General features: G+C 42.4%; 1 protein-coding gene across 1 annotated transcript in view; it reads right to left on the bottom strand.

Moving 5' to 3' along the window:
* The window catches only part of RNF32 (ring finger protein 32), a 64,350-nt gene extending 44,185 nt beyond the window's left edge, over nt 1-20,165 (bottom strand). Inside the window, exons 1-6 of the mRNA XM_040352706.1 lie at nt 20,097-20,165; nt 14,207-14,305; nt 9,618-9,882; nt 3,129-3,271; nt 2,996-3,028; nt 1,289-1,413 (exon numbers count right to left, since the gene is read on the bottom strand). Of these exons, the coding sequence (XP_040208640.1) occupies nt 1,289-1,413; nt 2,996-3,028; nt 3,129-3,271; nt 9,618-9,882; nt 14,207-14,278 (638 nt within the window). The 5' untranslated portion in view covers nt 14,279-14,305; nt 20,097-20,165. The remainder of the gene's footprint in view (nt 1-1,288; nt 1,414-2,995; nt 3,029-3,128; nt 3,272-9,617; nt 9,883-14,206; nt 14,306-20,096) is intronic.
* Between the last annotated feature and the right edge of the window lie 212 nt (nt 20,166-20,377).

The raw sequence follows: 20,377 nt of genomic DNA on the forward strand, positions 1-20,377 counted from the left end.
TAATAAAATATTCACAAAAATGTGAGGGGTGTACTTACTTTTGTGAGATACTGTAGATTAGAATGGTATTACTGGCAGAAAGAAGACAATCGATAAAAGACTGACATCATTTTGGAGGTAATATTCACAAGGGAGGATGCCGTTGTTGGTGTCTTAAGCCTCGTACACACGTCCGAGGAACTCGACAGGCGAAACACATCGTTTTGCTCGTCGAGTTCCTTGTGAAGCCGCCGAGGATCTCGGCGAGCCAAATTTTCCCATTCCCGTCGAGGAAAAAGAAGACCTGCTTTCTTTTTGGCCCGACAAAATCCTCGATGGCTTCCTCGTGAAAAGTGTACATACGACCGGTTTCCTCGGCAAAAAAAAAAAAAACCCAGCAAGCTTCTTGCTGGTTTTTGCCGAGAAACTCGGTCGTGTGTACGAGGCTTAATGGGGTAAAGCCAAGTCAATACAGACAATCCAAAATGGGGCAGCTTTTATGTGCCTATTGCAATCCTAATCAACATTAATCAAAGGGATGGGGGGGGGGATTAGTCAAGCTGCTTTCTCAGGCTGGCCATAAACAGGAAAAAAATTAACAGATTCCTCCATGTACACAAGCGTTAATCGAAGAAAAGTTTTCCAACAAACTGGTTCGAGAAAATTTGATCGTTAGACCGACTTCTCTGGAACTGGGGACGGCCGTAGATGCATCGGAATTCAGCTGGTCTCTGCTGAACCGGCCACATTTTTATCTATCTTTGGACAGCTTTATTCATTCTGCCTTAATCAATTTCATCTGTGAAAGAGCGCTTTGTAAAATCTGTCCACATTAATCCCTGGCCCTAAAAGAGCTTACAAGCAAACATTCCTATCACATACAAGCCCCAGTTTAGGAACATAAGGAATCTATGCAGACAGCGTGCCTATTGGGAACTGAACCCAACCCATTGGTGCTAATTGTTGAATAAAAGAACGCTATCTTTAAGGGAAAATTCACACAACGGAAACCTGCCAGAGCGAATTCACCACTCCAGCAGCTCTTCGCTGTCAGATGGTAGGGGGCAGTGTGGCGCATCACACAACTCTCTTTTTGTTAAATTTTTGTTTTGTGTAAACTTTATTTGAAGTGTACAAACTTTATTTGAAGTGTATCCTTGTGGTGACAAGCGTTTTACAATGCAGTAAAATGCCTGTCACCACAGTATGTGTGAATTCACCCTTATTGTGTCTTACAAGTAATCAGATAGAGGATAATGTTATCAATTTGAAGGTGTTTTACACAGATCACATTGCCACATTACATTACCTGGTAGCACATTTCACTCTGAATAGTCGAGCTCCATCATGTATCACTCTTGTCTGATAGTGATTCTTTCTGCACATTGGACACATCTTCCTGCCAGCAAACCTCTCATAGGCTTCCAAACATACCTGCAAAGAAACACATACATGCAATATACCAGACACACATGTTAGAAGTCTGATTGTGTAAGCTCATTCAGATTTACTAACTTCTATTCAGTACAACAGCCTTCCCGATTGCATAGAATTGTAATAGACTGTTTAGACCCTTGCATTATATAATGGTGAGCAAATCCACATCAATCACCTCCAATATGTATGGCCAGCTTTTGAGAGTAGGCAATCCTATGCAACAAATGGTTAAAGTGGATGTAAACCCACTCTCATTATTTCTAAACTACTGCCATAGTGGTTATCTATAAGGATATAGATGCCTCCTGCATGTATCCTTACCTGTCAAATGTTTCCCCAGTGTCTGTTATAAGAACTGAAAAAGTGCAGATTCTGTGGGTGGATCTGTTGTCTGGAGCTCGTGGGTGGAGTTGTGATGTCAGTAGACTCTCCGCCTACCTCTACATTCCCCTTGTCAACATGCATTTTTTTTAGGTATTTCTTACACTGAATTCTGCTATGATCACTGACATCCAGTCAAAATTCAGAAAAGTAACCACATGACTTCAGAAAAGGAGTGGGGGTGGGAATTAAAAAATAGTGCCTGTCTCCAGACTAGTGCATGAGATATGTAAATAACCTGTCACTCACAGCAAGGGGGCGGAACGGACTAAGGTTTTTCTCTGTAAGTCTGTTTTATTTCACTGAACAATAAAAGAGGATTGCTCATAGCTGGATTAACTCTGTGTGGCAAGACTGGGCACAGATGATAGGAAATCTTATACTCTACATTGTGACATAAAAAAATCGGGTTTACATCCACTTTAAAGGTATCAGGCATAAAATACAAAAACTCTTTTTGAAGATTAGAGATCAATTATATGGTCAGAGATATGTATGTGCTTTATTTGTTTATATCTACTTAAAGCCAAACTCCAGGATATTAGCAACACCCCCCAACTATCCACTATGAACCGGTAAGAAAATGAAAATTTTACTTAATCAAAGCCCTGGTCACATGGTGATCCTTCTCTCCTCTTCTGCTTACTTCCTAGGGTCTATCTATGGGTGTCCACATCACTGCCTGTCTTTGATATGCTCACCTCCTATTGGTGGAGGCATCACTTCCAACAGCCGGGTCCTCTCTCATAGGCTCCAAAAGCAGGAGAATTCAGGAGGTGGTAAAAGGACCAATGCCCAGAAAGATAACGAGCAGGAAAAAGTGCCCAGTCCCCATGGCAGGAAGTTAGTATTGCTCATAGAGGAGATTGATCAGAAAATAAATTGATCATTTATCAAAGCGTGTATGGCCACCATTAGAGGGTTGTCACAGGAACAGGTTTCCCATTCGGAGGATTTCCCAATACTTTCTTTCTGACAAAGGTCACCAACACAAATGGGTGGGTAACCCTCCCCAGTGGGCACACATACAGAGGTAAAAACTTGCCAGGGGCTCTACTTCTCTCTCTCATAACTTAAAAAAGAAAGAAAAAGCCTTTGGAAAACAAAATCTATTTAAAATGAACTGGCTAAAATAAAGTTCCCAGTGATCCAGGACTGCGGTATTAATGCACCATTACAATTATAATATTCCTCTTACCCTGTGAAATACATGGGAGCAGGAAAGCAGCACCTGTAAAGGAAACAACATTATGATAAAATGGTAAAGTGAAAATCGAGGGTAAAATAGATGAAAAAGTAAAATAGCGGAGGTTCTGAATTCTGGACTTTACCTGTGGATGCAGTTCAAACTCTTCTTTACATATGGAACAGGGTTGTAAAGAGTCACCTTGCTCCACAGATCTCTGCTTTGCTTTCTTCCATTCATCATCAGTTAATGGTTTTGCTGGAGCTTCTACAATGCCGAGTCTCTGGGCTACACACAAACAGGATGAGATTTGGAAGAAATAATTTAATGGGCGTTTGTTGTACCTCAGTCTTTAATATTTAATATATCACAAGGTATATTGTCTACTGTCCATGTGTAACGTTTCTATTAGCATAATAATGTGCTCTGTCTTCTGAGTTTGTTCCCCGTCCAGATTATGGGCATGCAGACCCCGTCTCACCTTTTCTGCCAGGTGCTAGATGCTGATTTCTGATTGGTTGCTATGAACTTAATTGTTACTCTTTTATTTCACCATAATAATGTAATAACGTAACATAATACAGTATAATGACTGTGCATCTTAGGCCTCATTCACACGACTATCTGTTTGGGTCCGCCTGTCAGTTTTGATGGCGGACCTGAACGGCCGCTCCATGCATCCCTATGGATCGTCGGATATCAGCGGAGACATGTCCGCTGACATCCGACTCAATCCGATCCGCTAAAAACAGACGTATGGGGGCCACGTCCCCATCCGTCAATGCGGATCGGATCGGGTAAGATCTGATGAAAACGGACATGCTGTCAATTTTCATCAGATCACTCCATAGGAGACAGCGGTGCCCGACAAGCCCCTCCCTGCTCAGTGAGCAGAGAGGAGCTTGTCATCCGTCGGCTCAGCGGAGATCCTTAGTTGTATTAACCATCGCCACACTGGAAGATTACAGATGCGGGGGTGGGAGAGGGAGGCATGGACCAAGGAGGATTTCTGCTAGGGACAAGGGACACAGCCTACTCAATGTAAGTTATGTCCCTTGTGCTGATTTTTCTGGGGGGGTTTTCTTTTAATTTCAGCTACATTTAGGCTTTAATTCTAAGGCTGGGTTCACACCATTGCGAATTGGATGCGGTTTCCCTGCATCCAATTTGCAATAGAAGGAGATTTTGGCCGGCTCTCTATGGAGCCAGTTAACATATTTCTGCTGCAAATTTTCACACGAGGAGTGTGCGTCTTCTGGTCCGTTTCAGGTCCGAATATAGCCAAAAATTCGAGATAAAATCGGACCTGAAATGGTGAACCAGGACGCACCGGACCCCTACTGGGAGCCGCATGCGGCGATGGTGTGAACCCAGCCTTAACCTAATCCATAACCCCCTAATCCTGAGATTAACTGACATCAATGCATAATAAACAACCATCAACTAAACTAATGACTGACATTCGCCTTGCACCAAAAGTATCAGGACCTAATCCTAACCGTCCAATGTCAAGAAATACCAGCTTCAAAACTGCGGCACATTCTGTGTCTGAGGGACATAAGCCTAAGATTTTGGTGGACTGACCCTTTAATGTGTTCAGTAATGGATGAAAATTGACACAATGCCTAATTCATAACTAGACTGTAATTTTAATTTTATTTGTCTTGGCTAACCTTGTATGCAGAAGTAATTACTTTTATGCTTTACCGCTGACACCTGTAGTGACTGAATGCACTGACAGTTACATGGTGTTCAGAATACAACTACAGGGCACTTCCCATAAGTACTCTTTTGTCCTGTCAATCATTACAATGGATGAAGACATCAAACCCGCAATCAATCAGTCACATTGAGAGCGTCATGAATTAACTCATTCAAGAAGAAATTTAACTGAACTAACACCCTTTATGGAAACTACACTGCTGCTAATGTATAAAATCAAATGTTAGAATATTCCTCTAAAAAATTTCAAAGTGCCTATTTATTTTTTTATTGAGAAGCCAACTTACCAGTTAAAGGAGGATTTTTTAAATCTGCAGCTGTTGTTCATTAGATGAATACTTGGCGATCAGGGCCGCCATCAGGAATTTTGGGGCTACTACCTATGCACTACCTGTGTTTGGATTATTATCCCTGTGTGCTACTTTATGCAAATAGCATGGCATAGCTAAGTACAACCGTCTTCACCCATTCATGTCTATGGGCGGCTGTCCACAGCTTCAGGACATCCTGAGCACCAGAAATAACCAGCTTATTTACACTGCAAGGACAAATGCACCCATGTGTATGAAACCCTACTGGCACTACATAAATATGAATGCAGGATGGAAAAGGACCTGAAGGTCCTGGTAGATGATAGGCTCAGCAATGGCATGCAATGCCAAGCTGCTGCTAACAAAGCATACAGAATATTGGCATGCAAAAAATAGGGGTCAACTCCAGAGATAAAACAATAATTCTCCCGCTGTACAAGACTCTGGTCCAGCCGCACCTGGAGTATGCTGTCTAGTTCTGGACATCAGTCCTCAGGAAGGATGAAATGGAGCGAGCACAAAGAAGGGCAAAAAAGCTAACAAAGGGTCTGGAGGATGTTAGTTATGAGGAAAGGTTGTGAACACTGAACTTATCCTCTCTGGAGAAGAGACGCTTGAGAGGGGATATGATTTTGATTCACAAATACCATACTAGTGACTCCACAATAGGGATAAAACTTTTTTGCGGAAGGGAGTTTAACAAAACACGTGGCCACAGATTAAAATTAGCTTTCTTCTCATGGAAAATACAGATCCAAACTTCAGTTTGGTTGAAAGACAGCTAGTCAACCCAAAACTGGCAATTGAATTATTGGTAGCAGCCTAAAAATACCATCACCTGCAAGTTTCCAGTATCTCTCAGAGACTGTTAGAAGAAAAGAGGTTTAACCTTAAACTACGTAGAGGGTTCTTTACTGTAAGAGCGGCAATGATGTGGAATTCCCTTCCACAGGCGGTGATCTCAGCAGGGGGCCGTTTCAAAAAACGATTAGATAAGCACCTGAAGGACCACAACATACAGGAATATACAAGGTAATACTGACATATAATCACACACATAGGTTGGACTTGATGGACTTGTGTCTTTTTTCAACCTCACCTACTATGTAACTATATACCACTCTATTTTAAAAGCTGGGCTATTTGTACTGGATCCATCCCTTGCTTCTTATCAGCTGTTGCTGGCAGTCAATCATCAGCTATATGCAGCCTCCACATACATACTTATTTCTGCTATTTATATCTGACAGGTTTATTGCTGACATTTGGGGCTGTGAGAGAAGAGAGAGGTGCACAGAGCAGCTATGGCCGCCCCTCCCCTCTGCTGTCCATTAAGAGAAGCCTTTGTATTTTAAGAATATATTCACATAATACAAAGGCTTCTGTGATTGGGCAGGAGGAGAAGAGGGTCAGACATGGTAGCTGCACTGACTCTAATGTTGAAGATGTTTAGACCTGAAGCATCAGTGTCAGGCTCCCAGAAATTCAGTGATAGCCATTTTCTGGGACTGTAGTAAGACTGTCAGATTTAAATTATAGAGATAAGCCCAGAGATGTCATGCACCTCCTTTGACCTAACTGTGCCTTCACTTTTACAAAGACACTGAAATCCTGGAATTCAGTTTTAACTTCCTGCAATTCCTTGCCAGAGAAAAAAATATTATGTTGTATATATGTTTTCATTGATGTTGTCTCTTAGCTTTCGGCTACAAAGAGGTAACTTGGCAGGTAAAGGTGTTTAAACCCTTACTGGGCCTCTAGCCTAATGCCGCGTACACATAATCGGAAATTCCGACAAGAAAAACTTGGGTTTTTTTCCGACTGAATTTTGTCTCAAACTTGAGTTGCATACACAAGGTCACACAAAATTTAGACCGTCAAGAATGCCGACAAGAACTTTTCCCGTCGGAAAATTTGAGAACCATCTCTCAAATTTTTGCTGTCGGAAATTCCGACAGAAAAAGTCTGATGGGGCTTACACACGGTCGGAATTTTTCTGACCAAAAGCTCACATCGAACTTTTCTTGTCGGAAATTCCAAACGTGTGTACGTGGCATTAGAGACAAATTTTGACCTCAATTATTTGTGTATTTCCTGCAAACACCCATGGAGTCAGAGAGTGTGAGTCTCAGACAGTAAAGCAACCATATTACATGGGGAGATGCTAACAAAACTAAACTGTCTGATTGTCTGCACAGAGAAAGAAAAGAATTTACAGACAGTCAGTAGCAGTTGAACAGTTTTTATGATAAATGAAAACATCCGTGTCTGTAGTGATTTCTATAAACCTCTGCCCAGACAGGTACATTCACAAAGCTTGATGTTCTTTTGAAATTTACTTTTTGTTAAGAAATTAAGTTGTCATCATTTTTCAAAGTCTAAGCAATGGTACCAGAAACACTAAAACTTTACAAAGAAAATCTTTCTTGGTGGGACATTAATATGTTAATGTAAAGCTTTTCTTGCTTTTAACAGGGTTTTGCCAGTATATTGAATAATAAGACACCTATCACATACAGCCTCACTTGGGTTAAGACAAGGATAAGTAATGCCGCGTACAGACGGTCGTTTTTTGTGATGAAACAAAATGACGTTTTATTGATGAAAAAAAATGACGTTTTTGAAACGTCATTTTCAAAAACGACGTTGCCTACACACCATCGTTTTTCAAAATGCTCTAGCAAAGCGTGGTTACGTTCAGCACGTACGACGGCACTCTGTTCCATTGAAGCTCACTTCATAACTTGCTTCTGAGCATGCGCGGGTTTAAAAACGTCGTTTTCAACATCGTTTTGCCCACACACTATCATTTTAATTGACACAAAAAACGACGTTTTGAAAAACGACACAAAAAATTTGAGCATGTTCGAATTTTTTTTTGTCGTTTTTCAGAAGACATAAAACAACGTTTTCCCACGGTCATTTTAAATGATGTTTTCAAAAACGTTGTTTTTTTTCATCACAAAAAAACGACCGTCTGTACGCGGCATGAGGTTCCTCTGCTAGGTCCTCACTACTTTTAACATACACAGTGGAATGATTCCCCCCCCCCCCCCCCCCGTCATGATTAGGACCTGCTCAATCAAAAGCCAGATTTCAATTTGCCCAATCAGGGCTTAGAATGTACTATGCAGCATGCAGTGCATTGTGGGGCGCTCAGCGGGCAAACATCCTACTGAACACCCGGCAAATTCAGGTGTTCGCCAGACAGGCGAACAGGTGATGTTTGGGCGGAACTTTTGCAAAATTTCAGGAAAAGTCCTATGCAGGCCATCCAGGTGGAGTGGTCTCCCACCCTCCATGACACCAAATGGTGTGCCATTCTTCCTGACCACCTATGCTGGAGCATGTTTAAATCCTAATGAAGGCAGGATCGTTTTCTTTTCCCACTAGCCACCAATGCTGGGGAACTTTTCCCTTCTACAGAACAATGACACCGGAATATTTTTCCTTTCACTGACCAACAATGCTGGCCACTTTTTTCCCCATCTATGCTGGGGCACTTTTCCTTGTAATGACTACTGACAATGGGGTATTTTTTTTCCTTCCATTGACCACTAACGTTGGGATGTTTTATCCTTCCACTGACCACCAGTATTGGGGCATTTTCCACTGATAAACTGATCTGAGGCATTTTCCCTCCTCATGACTAATAACTCTTGGGCGTTTTGTACTACCACTGACCACTGATGCTGGGATATTTTTTACTTCCACTGATCTAGGGTTCGTTTTCCTTCCATTGTACTGACCACTGATACTGAAATCTTATATTCTTATGCTAACTATTGATGTTGGGACATTTTTTCCTCTCACTTATGCCGCGTACACACGATGGAAAAAGTCTGACGGAATTTTTTTCATCGGATATTTCCATGTGTATGCCCCATCAGACTTTTTCCGTCGGAAATTCTGACGGACAGAGGCCGCGTACACACGTTTGAGAAACTCAATGGGCAAAACACATCGTTTTCCCCGTGGAGTTCCTTGTTCGGCTGTCAAAAAACTCGTCGAGCCAACTGTTCCCATTGCCCAACGAGGAAATAGAGAACATGCTCTCTTTTTGGCTCAACGACGGGTTTCTCTGCGAAAAGTGTACACACGACCGGTTTTCTCAGCAGAATACGTCTCCCATCGAGTTTCTTGCTGAATTCTGCCGAGAAAACCGGTCGTGTGTACGCGGCCTTAGAAAGAGAACATGTTCTCTTTTTTTCGAAAATTCCGTTCGTCTGTATGGAATTCCGATGGAGAAAAAGCACTCATGCTCGCAAACAATTCGAAGCATGCTCGGAAGCATTGAACTTCATTATTCTAGGCTCTTCGTAGTGTTGTACGTTACCGCGTTTTCAGAATTTGGTGTGTCCATGTGTATGCAAGACAGTTTGAGCACAATTCCGTCGGAAAAACCCATTGGAGTTTTTTTCCGACGGGAAATCCGATCGTGTGTACGGGGGATTAGGCTTGAAAATTTTCTCTCTCACTGTAACAACCCATATTTTCATAAGCACCAGTGCACACACTTTTGCTAGTCATTCATAACCCAAAAACTATGCATCACAAACATTTGAAATTTCTCCATTTTGCATCATGAAATATTGACTTGCCTAAAGTTAGCGGTGGTCCAGAAGGGTCAAGCACATACTCCTCCTCTGTCCTATTCGGTGTAACTTTGTCTGCATGTTTCCTCCTGATTCCAGTATCTACAACAGCTTTCATTTGCCTTCTATTCACAAGTCTGGAACCTCTAATGCTGCTGACTCCTTTACATGGATCCACTAAAGAGAGGTGCTGCAGCTGGAGATTTTTCAGTATGTGATCTTGCAAAGCCACAGCAGTAAGAATTACCGGCTGCTGATTTCCATTGACATTCTAGAATATAACAATAAAGGAACAGTATATGTAAATATACTAATGCAAAAGCACCTGTATATAAAATAAATATGTCATAACTACAGTAAAGTATTTTCTTTGATTAAAAAATCTATTTTTGATGTCTGTCTGAAGCCTTGTACACACGACCGAGGAACTCGACGGGCGAAACACATCGTTTTCCTTGTCGAGTTCCTTGTTAGGCTGTCGAGGAACTCGACAAGGCAAGTTTCTCCATTCCCGTCAAGGAAATAGAGAACTTGCTCTCTTTTTGGCTCGTCGAGTTTCTCGACAGTTTCCTTGACGAAAATGTACACACGACTGGTTTCCTCGGCAAAAAAATATCTCCCAGCAAGTTTCTTGCTGTTTTTTGCCGAGAAACTCGGTCGTGTGTACGAGGCTTTAGACTAACTGGCACATCTATCTAAAGGCCTGATTTATTAGACATTTGTTACAGGTACTTAACAGTACCCAGGGGTGGATTTACTAAAGGCAAATAGAGCCTTTAGTAAAAGAGCCTTTGTCAAGTGCAGTTGCACTCCGCAAAAGTAGTTGCTCCAGAGCTTAGTAAATGAGCAGAAGCTCTGCTGACTTCCATCATCCAATTATATGCAAGCAAAAAAAAAAAATTTTTTTTTTTCTTGTTTATTTTCCTTGTGATTGTGTAATCTTTGCAAAGTGAAGCTTTACCTAATTTACTAAGAAACTGCATTTGCAGAGTTCAACTGTACTTTGCAAAATGCACAGTCTATTCGTCTTTAGTAAATCAACCCAGTGCCTCCGTGTTGGCGATTGTTTTTTTTTTCTTCTTTTGGTGGGTGGCATGATTGATGTCGGATCCACACTGGTTTTTATTTTTTTAATAAAGGATTTGTCAAAAACTGTCTCTGTGTTTCTATAATTTTTTTACACTTTTTTGGTGAACGGGTAGGGGTAATATGTACTGTAACTGATACCTATTCACATGGGGGGCAGGATCTGGGGCCCCACTTCCCTATGTTGAGGGCATGTGGCCTGGTATGGTTCAGCGCTCGCTCCCCCCTCTTTCCTGACCTACTGGGCTGCATGCTCGGATAAGGGTCTGGTATGGACTGGGGGGGACCCTACACCATTTTTTTTTTTACATTTTTCTATTGCAATGCTGGCATTCTTTTCTTTACATTCATCTTTCAGTAGGGAAGCCCACTGACAAATGATGACATCACACGGAATTAAAAAAACAATCGACCAATCTAAATTCTAATCCTTCTGAAAAGTTGGAATTCGTTAGAAAATGTATAAATAAAACAAATTAATAAATAAAATTTAACAAATTTAACAAAAACAAAACTAATTCCGAAACCAAACGAAACAATTTGTTTTGTCTGGTTTCGGAATTAATCTAGTTTTCGTTAAAATTTGTTTAATTTATTAATTTTCTAACGAATAACAAAATGAAATTAGAAACATAACGAATCTATCCAAAACAATTATTTTTTTCCGTGCACATGTCTACTGTGCATAAGGCCTAAGTAGAATAATGGACTTGGTAAGGAACTGGAACTGTTAGAGACAGGTATGAACACCTCATTGAAATATGGCGAATAAAAAATACAGTAAGTCCCCACTTTTGAACAAGTTCCATTCCGGGAGCTTGTTTGTAAGTCCAACAAAGGTCATCACTTGCAGACAAAGGCTGAGAGCGTTGATCAGTGTGTTCTGGCAGGAGATAGTCCCCCTGTCAGAACACAAAGGCACAGCGGGGGAGATCGGTGCACCAACATTACATTGTATTGGTATAGCGATCTGTCAGTTTTTTCTTCATTCAGCCCACTGGGTTGAATGAAAAAAGACTGATTGTGTGTACCCAGCTTTACAGGATTGGACATGTAAACACAAGTTTGCAAGTTGAATGTTCATATGTAGGGGACTTACTGCTAATGGAATCTGTGCTCTTAATACTTGTAAAATCCAGACCCAAAAGCTTGACTGATTTAGTGCAATGGCCACTGGGGTGTGTGTGTGTTGGGGGGGCTTTACCAGTTTGTAGATGAAAATGCTCTCCTAAGTGGTAATAAACTGGTCCTTAAGCCATGATGCCATGGGAAGATGTAAATGGTAGAATTAACAACAGCTGCTAAAGAATTAACAGCCGGGTTGAGCTGCACGATTAATCGTGAAGAATCGAAATTGCGATTTTTTTTCCCTTCCCCGATCTTCAAAACAGCATGTCACAATCGTTCTAACAAGCGCAGAGAGTTCTCACAGCTGGAAAAACAAAATCCAGGCAGCCTGTCAAGTTTTAATACAACATGCGAATAAATGGAAACAAATAGGTAGATTCAGAGACATTGGTGTAAACTTGCGGCGGCGTAGCTTATCGTGTTTAGGCTACGCCGCCGTAAGTTAGCGAGGCAAGTACTTGATTCTCAAAGTACTTGCCTGCTAAGTTCGGCGGCGTAGCCTAAAGCGGGCAGGCGTAAGGGCACCTAATTCAAATGTGTGTAAGAGGGCGTGTTTTATGTTAATGGGGCTTGACCTTATGTTTTTAACGTTTTTTTTCAACTGCGCATGCTCCGGGCGCCTACATTTCCCAGTGTGCATTGCGGCTAAGTACGCCGCACGGGCCTATTGATTTTGACGTGGACGTAAACGACGTAAATCCCTATTCGCGGACGACTTACGCAAACAACGTAAAAATTTCGAATTTCGACGCGGGAACGGCAGCCATACTTAAAGCGGAGTTCCACCCAGGAAAACAACATTTGGCCAAAAGTATTAAAAAAATAAAATAAAATAAAAGTGAAAAAAAAAAAAAAATTATACTCACCCGAAATACCTGTTGCTATGCGGAAGTCCGTAATCTGCCTCTTCGGCACCGCGGAATGTTTTCTTCTTCTTCTTCTCCTAGTGAATGGGGCGCGCTGCTTTCTGGGAACTGTGTGTGTTCTCAGAGAGCAGCCGCCCATTCACAAGCCGGCACGAGACTCACACAGGCGTAGTAGGAAATGGGCAGTGAAGCCGTAAGGCTTCACTGCCTGTTTCCCCTAGTGTGAATGGCGGCGCGGGACCTGCATCGATCGTGGGATCGGCATCGGGGGGGCCATCAGCGCGGGCACGTAGGACAAGGTAAGTGTCCTTAGTAAATGTCAGCAGCTACACTGTTAGTAGCTGCTGACTTTAAAAAAAATAATAATTGCGGGTGGAATCCCGCTTTAACATTGGCTATTCCAACTAGGGCCAAGCTCTAACTTTACGCGGCCTATCTCTTACGTAAACGGCGTAAAAGTACTGCGTACGTTTGTGAATCTGCGTATCTACTAATTTGCATATTCTACGCCGACCGCAATCGAAGCGCCACCTAGCGGCCAGCCTCAATATTGCAACCTAAGATAGGACGGCACAAGCCGTCGTATCTTAGATATGTTTAAGCGTATCTCTGTTTGAGAATACACTTAAACATAAGTCGACGTAGATTCTGAGTCTACCTATAAGTATCTTTTTGTTCTTTTATCAAAGGAAAGAACTCCGGCGTGTAGATGAAAGAAGTTTAACTATTTAAAGACCAAACCTTTTCTGACATTTGTTGCTTACAAGTAAAAAATCATTATTTTCTGCTAGAATAATTACTTGGAACACCCAAACATGATATATATATATATTTTTTTTTAGCAGAGATCCTAGAGAATAAAATGGTGGTTGTTGCAATATTTTATGTCACACCATATTTTTCAAACACAGTTTTTAGAAAAAATACACTTTAATTAATTTAAAAAAAAACTAAACAGCAAAGTTAGCCCAATTGTTTGGCATAATGTGAAAGAAGATGTTACTCCGCGAGAATCGTGATCTTTATTCTAAGCAAAAAAATTGTGATTCTCATTTTAGCCAGAGTCGTGCAGCTCTACAGCTGGGCTATGAATAAGGCCCACACAGGGCTGAAACATGTAAGTAAGGAAGGACAGTTGGATTAAGTGTAAAAAAATAAAGAAGTATTGTGATCCTACTAGCATGTGCCAGTCTACAATTTCATATTGCCATTGTGGCTGTCTGCCTTCAGAGCACAGCACACTTGCACTAGACCTACGCGGACTTTCAGGTTGAGTGGCGGCTGCTATCTAGTGCCGTGTGTTCTGCTGCATTTATGAACAATAAGCAAGCATGAGCGTAAGGAAAAACAGAAAATTATAGTCTTTCTTATCTCAAAAGGAGGGGGTCGGACATGAAAACAAAGTGGAGTAACTCTTTACCCTCGTAAAAAAAATAGCAGACATGGAGTGTCCCATAGTGTCATCATTGTTAATGCATATTTACATGTGTGGGAGTGATTTTATTGAAGATATACCTTTGAAGGTTTTGTTACACTTGTAACAGAAACAGATGCTCTGCTAGGCCTTGAACTTAAATGATGAGCCATTCCGTGTCCTAGCTAGCACACGTTAACCTGAAGAAAAGAAAACATTACACAACGCAAACTCACTTTGTAAATCATTGACAATATGTTTCCCATGCCATAAAATCTAAAAAGCTAATCATGGCTCCAGTATAAATGATATATTAGGCAAGAGACCCTGGACAAGGTCCTACAACTCCTTTCAAAATCAAAATTCCCCTTTTCAGTAGAATGATTCCACCCTTTTAGTAGCACAGTATAGCACATCATATATGGACATTACTCCAATTGCTACTTTTTAAAATGATTTAAAGTGGATGTAAACCCGAATTATTATTTTTTTTTTTGATGTCACAATGTACAGCAGGGGTGCCCAACCTTTTGAAGGCTTAAGGCCACTTAAAGCGACTTAGTCGCGGGCAACAATGAGCGGAGTGGGCAGATAACAGGTCTGTGTCCAGTCTGTATATGCCAAGCAGACACAGCCCAATCTACTCTATGGGCCCTCAGATCCAATCAGATGGAAGGGGACAGATCCACTTCTGTTTTATTTAGCAGATCGGATTGGAGGTAGGCGGGTGTAAAGGGACAAACGTCTGTTTGCATCTGCCGATCCATAGAAGTGAATAGAGATCGGATTAGGTGGGACCGATCGCTTGAACGGGGCCTAATGCCCCGTACACACGATCACTTTTTGTGATGAAAAAAAATTACATTTTTAAAAACGTCATTTAAAATGATGGTGTGTGGGCTAAACATAATTTTTTGTCTTCTGAAAAACGACCAAAAAAAAATTCGAACATACTTCAATTTTTTATGTCATTTTTTAAAATGTCATTTTTTGTGTCGTAAAAAATGATCGTGTGTGGGCAAAAACGACGTTTTAAATCCGCACATGCCCAGAAGCAAGTTATGAGACGGGAGGTAAAACTACCATTCATAATGGAGTAAGCACATTCATCACGCTGTAACAGACAAAAAAGCACGAATCGTCTTTTACTAACAAGTAACCAGCTAAAAGCAGCCTCAAGGCGAATAGAACTTCCCCTTTTAGAGTGCCGTCACTTTGTTCATCATTTTTCAAAAACGATGGTGTGTGGGCAACATCATTTTTAATGATGAAGTTGGAAAAATGTCATTTTTTTTCATGATAAAAAATGAAATTTTTTTTCATCACAAAAAGTGATCGTGTGTACGGGACATAAGGCTGCTTTTATAGTGATGGTCTGTGGTCTATTGCGGCCCAATGTACCTGTGGTTTTCCCGTGGTTAGCTGCACTTTGCCATAGACGTCTATTTTATCTTGCAGGTGTGGTGTACTTTCTGAAAAGCCGTATGCTTCCTCTACTGCCGGTGTTCTGGCGAGCTGGTTCCTACCATCGATATGGTTCCCTCCAGAGTGCACAGGCACAATCCGAGCCGACGGAAAACTCCGAGCGGGAACAGCTGTTCATCAGCTGTAGACGCGCTTGCTCCCGATGGCTGATTATACACTCTATAGTACACGCCGCTCTACACAGCAAGGGCCAGCAAGGGGCGGATGTGATATTGACCAGTGTTTTTTTGATTGGTTATCCACGCCGCTCTTTACAGCAAGGGACGGATGTGATACTGAGCAGTCCTTTTTTGGGGGATGTTTTTTCTCAATAAAATAGACGTCTCACATTCGCCCCTTGCTGTATAGAGCGGCGTGGATAACCAATCAAAAAAGCACTGCTCAATATCACATCCGCCCCTTGCTGTGTAGAGTGGCGTGTACTATAGAGCGCTGTGTATAGGCAGGCATCAGGCTGTGGGAGCAAGCTCGTCTAAGCTGACAATCAGCTGTTAAGGCTCGGAGATTTCCGTGGCCTCCTACTGCGCCTGCGCAGTCGAGGCAGGAACCATATCGATGGAGGAACCAGCTCGACAAGACACCAGTTTTATTTACAACACTGATGCTCTCAGATGGAAGGTCGGCAACCTGCAATCTGGGCTTGCCAACCAGCCATCCCAGAGCAGAAGGTCGTGGGCCACATCAGGGGGCTCCGTGGGCCACTGGTTGGGCACCTCTGATGTAGAGTAAAAGATTTCCCATCATCTGTGCCCAGTCTTGCCACACAGAGTTAATCCAGCTCTGAGCAATCCTCTTTTATTGTTCATTGAAATAAAACGGACTTACAGAGAAAAATCTTGGTCCGTTCCGCCCCCTTGCTGTGAGTGACAGGTTATTTGCATATCTCATGCACTAGCCTGGAGACAGGCATTATTTTTTAATTCCCACCGCCACTCCTTTTCTGAAGTCATGTGGTTACTTTTCTAGATTTTGTCTGGATGTTAGTGCTCATAGCAGAATATAGTGTAAGGAATACACAGGAAAAAATGCATGTTGACAAGGGGAGTGTAGAGGAGGGCGGGGAGCCTACTGACATCACAACTCCACCCACAGAGCTCCAGACAACAGATCCACCCACAGAATCTGCAGTTTTTCAGTTCTTATAACAGGCAGAGGGGAGAAACATTTGACAGGTAAGGATACATGCAGGAGGCATCTATATCCTTATAGATCAGCACTATAACAGTAGTTTAGAAAGGATGAGAGTGGGTTTACATCCACTTTAAGGTAAACTGAACTCAAAAAATTTAGGTTTGCTATGTTACATGGAAAATGTAAAACAGCTCGTGGTGCGGTGCTTTGAAAAACGTACCTTTTGTCTGGATGGAATTCCTCCTAAAAAATAACAATGCACTTTGTGGTATGTGAGGGTGCCTAGGCACTACTGTGTCTACAACAAACCAAAACTCCTAGGCACGCAGCAATAAATTGAAGGTGAGCAAATTTTTTTTATCAAAAGAGTATTAACCAAAAAAAAAAAGAAAAACAGTAATGGACAAACGTTCAGACACAATAAATACTGATCTTACAGTATGTATAGATCATTCATTCATAAAAATCAGAGATAGTGAACAGCAAACAGCTGAACCTAACACTAATGAAGCCGTATGCAGCTTGATGAAGGGAAAGCCCTCCCTAAAACATGCTCTTGCATCACTGTGATGTCACTATTGGGGGTGGAGTACTGGCAAACAGGTCTTGGATGGCGGTTCATCTAAACCTGGCCATACATTATACAATTTTCTTATAAAATTTCCTTTAGATTTACCTTCAACTATGTAGTGCAAGGGTGAAGAAATAATTCCGGGTGGCTGCTCTTCCAAAAATCCTTTTATTGAAGCTTCATATGACAAGTGGTTGACAGATGGAGCAGGGGACAAAGAGGTAGACGCGTTTCGCACAAATGTTAGCGCTTAGTCATTACCATATGTAGTGCAAGGGCTTACCTGGCTGCATACAAATTGAAAGTGTTTAGGTTTGACCTCATATTATATGGTTTTGGCGAATCTAAAGGAAAATTGTATAAGAAAATTGTCCATAAGCCAATGGCTGAGAGCGCTGACTGGAGTGTAACACAATAGAATAGCAGAGCAGATCACTATACTAACCAGGAGCAGCCAGTCCATTAGGGGAACCCTAGTTTGCATGTGAGGGCAACAGGCTTTTACATTTGTATCATTTTTTTTTAACCACTTAAGGACTGCCTCCTGCACATATATGTCGGCAGAATGGCACGGCTGGGCACATGTACGTACAGGTACATCCTGTACTAGTACCCGGTCGCGGGCGCGCGCCCACGGCGCGCTCCCGCGACCCGGTCCGAAGCTCCGTGACCCGATCGCCGCTGGAGTCCCGCGATCAGTCACCGGAGCTGAAGAACGGGTAGAGCCGTGTGTAAACACGGCCTCCCCGTTCTTCACTGTGGCGCTGCATCGATCATGTGATCCCTTTTATAGGGGGACACAATCGATGACGTCACACCTACAGCCACACCCCCCTACAGTTGTAAACACACTTCAGGGAACACATAACCCGATCAGCGCCCCCTGTGGTTAACTCCCAAACTGCAATTGTCATTTCCACAATGAACAATGCATTTTTTGCTGTGAAAATTACAATGGTCCCAAAAATGTGTCAAAATTGTCGCAGTTACGAAAAAAATCGCTGATCGCCGCCATTAGTAGTAAAAAAATAAAAAATAATAAAAATGCAATAAAACTATCCCCTATTTTGTAAACGCTATCAATTTTGCGCAAACCAACCGATAAACGCTTATTGCGATTTTTTTTTACCAAAAATAGGTAGAAGAATATATATCGGCCTAAACTGAGGAAAAAATTTTTTTTTTTAGATATTTTTGGGGGATATTTATTATAGCAAAAAGTACAAAATATTGCATTTTTTTCAAAATTGTCGCTCTATTTTTGTTTATAGCGCAAAAAATAAAAACCGAAGAGGTGATCAAATACCACCAAAAGAAAGCTCTATTTGTGGGGAAAAAAGGACGCCAATTTTGTTTGGCCATGTCGCACGACCACGCAATTGTCAGTTAAAGCGACGCAGTGCCGAATGGCAAAAAGGGGCAAGGTCCTTTAGCTGCATTTTGGTACGGGTCTTAAGTGGTTAAAGCCACATGATTAGAGCTTGAGGCTCTAATTGGCTTGAAAAGGGTTGGGCTTGGGGCACAGAGCCCTCCCACTTATGACAATAGCAAGTCAAAATTCGCTATTGTCTTCAGGCTTCTCCTCCTGGCCAATCAGGACAGGAGTTAGATCGGGTCGGCCCGGGAGTAGAAGCCGAGGAAGCTGTGGAGGGGTGAGTGCAGGGGGGACAGTGCCGTTGAGGGGTGAGCGTAGACCTGGGGGGAGGGGGGGGGTTAAAAAAAAAGTTTAGCACCCTCCGCCACTGATACTAACATTGGATTGTTGGTACAGTGGCTCCGACCTGAGCTGTCAGTTTTGTTTTGTTCAGCCTGCTGGGTTAAGCTATCCCACCAGCATGCTGTGAAAGCCGTCAGTTAATCACAGGCAGCAGAGGCATTTCTCACCCCATAGCCACCTGTATTCAAATTGTCACATTTGTGACTTTAATATTACCTTAAAGCACTCAGTGGGGTAGATTCAGGTAAAGGCGCGCACTGATACGGCGGCGCAGCGTATCGTCTTTACGCTATGCCGCCGTAAATTACAGGAGCAAGCGATGTATTCACAAAGCACTTGCTCCGTAAGTTGCGGCGGCGTAGCGTAAAAGGGGCCGGCGTAAGCGCGCGTAATTCAAATGATCCGGTAGGGGGCGTGGATCATTTAAATTAGGCGCGTTCCCGCGCCGAACGTACTGCGCATGCGCCGTCCCTAAAATTTACAGACGTGCATTGCGGTAAATGACGTCGCAAGGACGTCATTGGTTTTGACGTGAACGTAAATGGCGTCCAGCGCCATGCACGGACGACTTACGCAAACAACGTAAAATTTTCAAATCGCGACGCAGGAACGACGTCCATACTTAACATTGGCTGCGCCTCCTAATAGCAGGAGCAGCCTTACGCCAAAAAAGCCTTAACACAAACGACGTAAAAAACGAACGCCGGGCGCACGTACGTTTGTGAATCTGCGTATCGAAGAAATTAGCATATTCTACGCCGACTATTTTTTTCAGCGTAACTGCCTTTGTGAATCGGCGTAACGCTACGCGGGCGCGGAATTCAAATTACGGCGGCGTATCTGGAGATACGCCGCCGCAAAAGGTACCTGAATCTACCCCAATGTGTATAAATCGGTGACAGGGTCTCTTTAAGATATACAAATGGTCTCGGAATGGAGGAAAAAACACACAGAGGAATTCTAATCCTAATGGGTACCTATAAAAGAGAGCTGGTTAGATAAAGAAGAGAGCAGAACGAATGAACGATACAGATCGCTCCATACACACCACACATGACACATGGCACGGTGTCTCACCACAACCCACCTTCTCTATCCAGGTGACGGTACACGGGGCTGGTTGCCGGGCAACCAAATGTAAACAGGAAGAGGCACGATTCTCCACGCACTGGCTGTATCTCCATAGGAAGAACCGCCCTCCAGTCACGTGGTGCAGCAGAGTGATGGATGGGTTCAGCTCTGCACTCTCACTAGATCGGGACATCCTGATCAGAGATTGCATACATTATATCTATACACAGACACTTCCAATGTGTATGGCTTTGTATGTGGAATTATTTATAGATGAAAATTAGGAAAATTGCTGTG

The sequence above is a fragment of the Rana temporaria genome, chromosome 5, assembly GCF_905171775.1.
Source record: "Rana temporaria chromosome 5, aRanTem1.1, whole genome shotgun sequence".
Taxonomy (NCBI): Eukaryota; Metazoa; Chordata; class Amphibia; order Anura; family Ranidae; genus Rana; species Rana temporaria.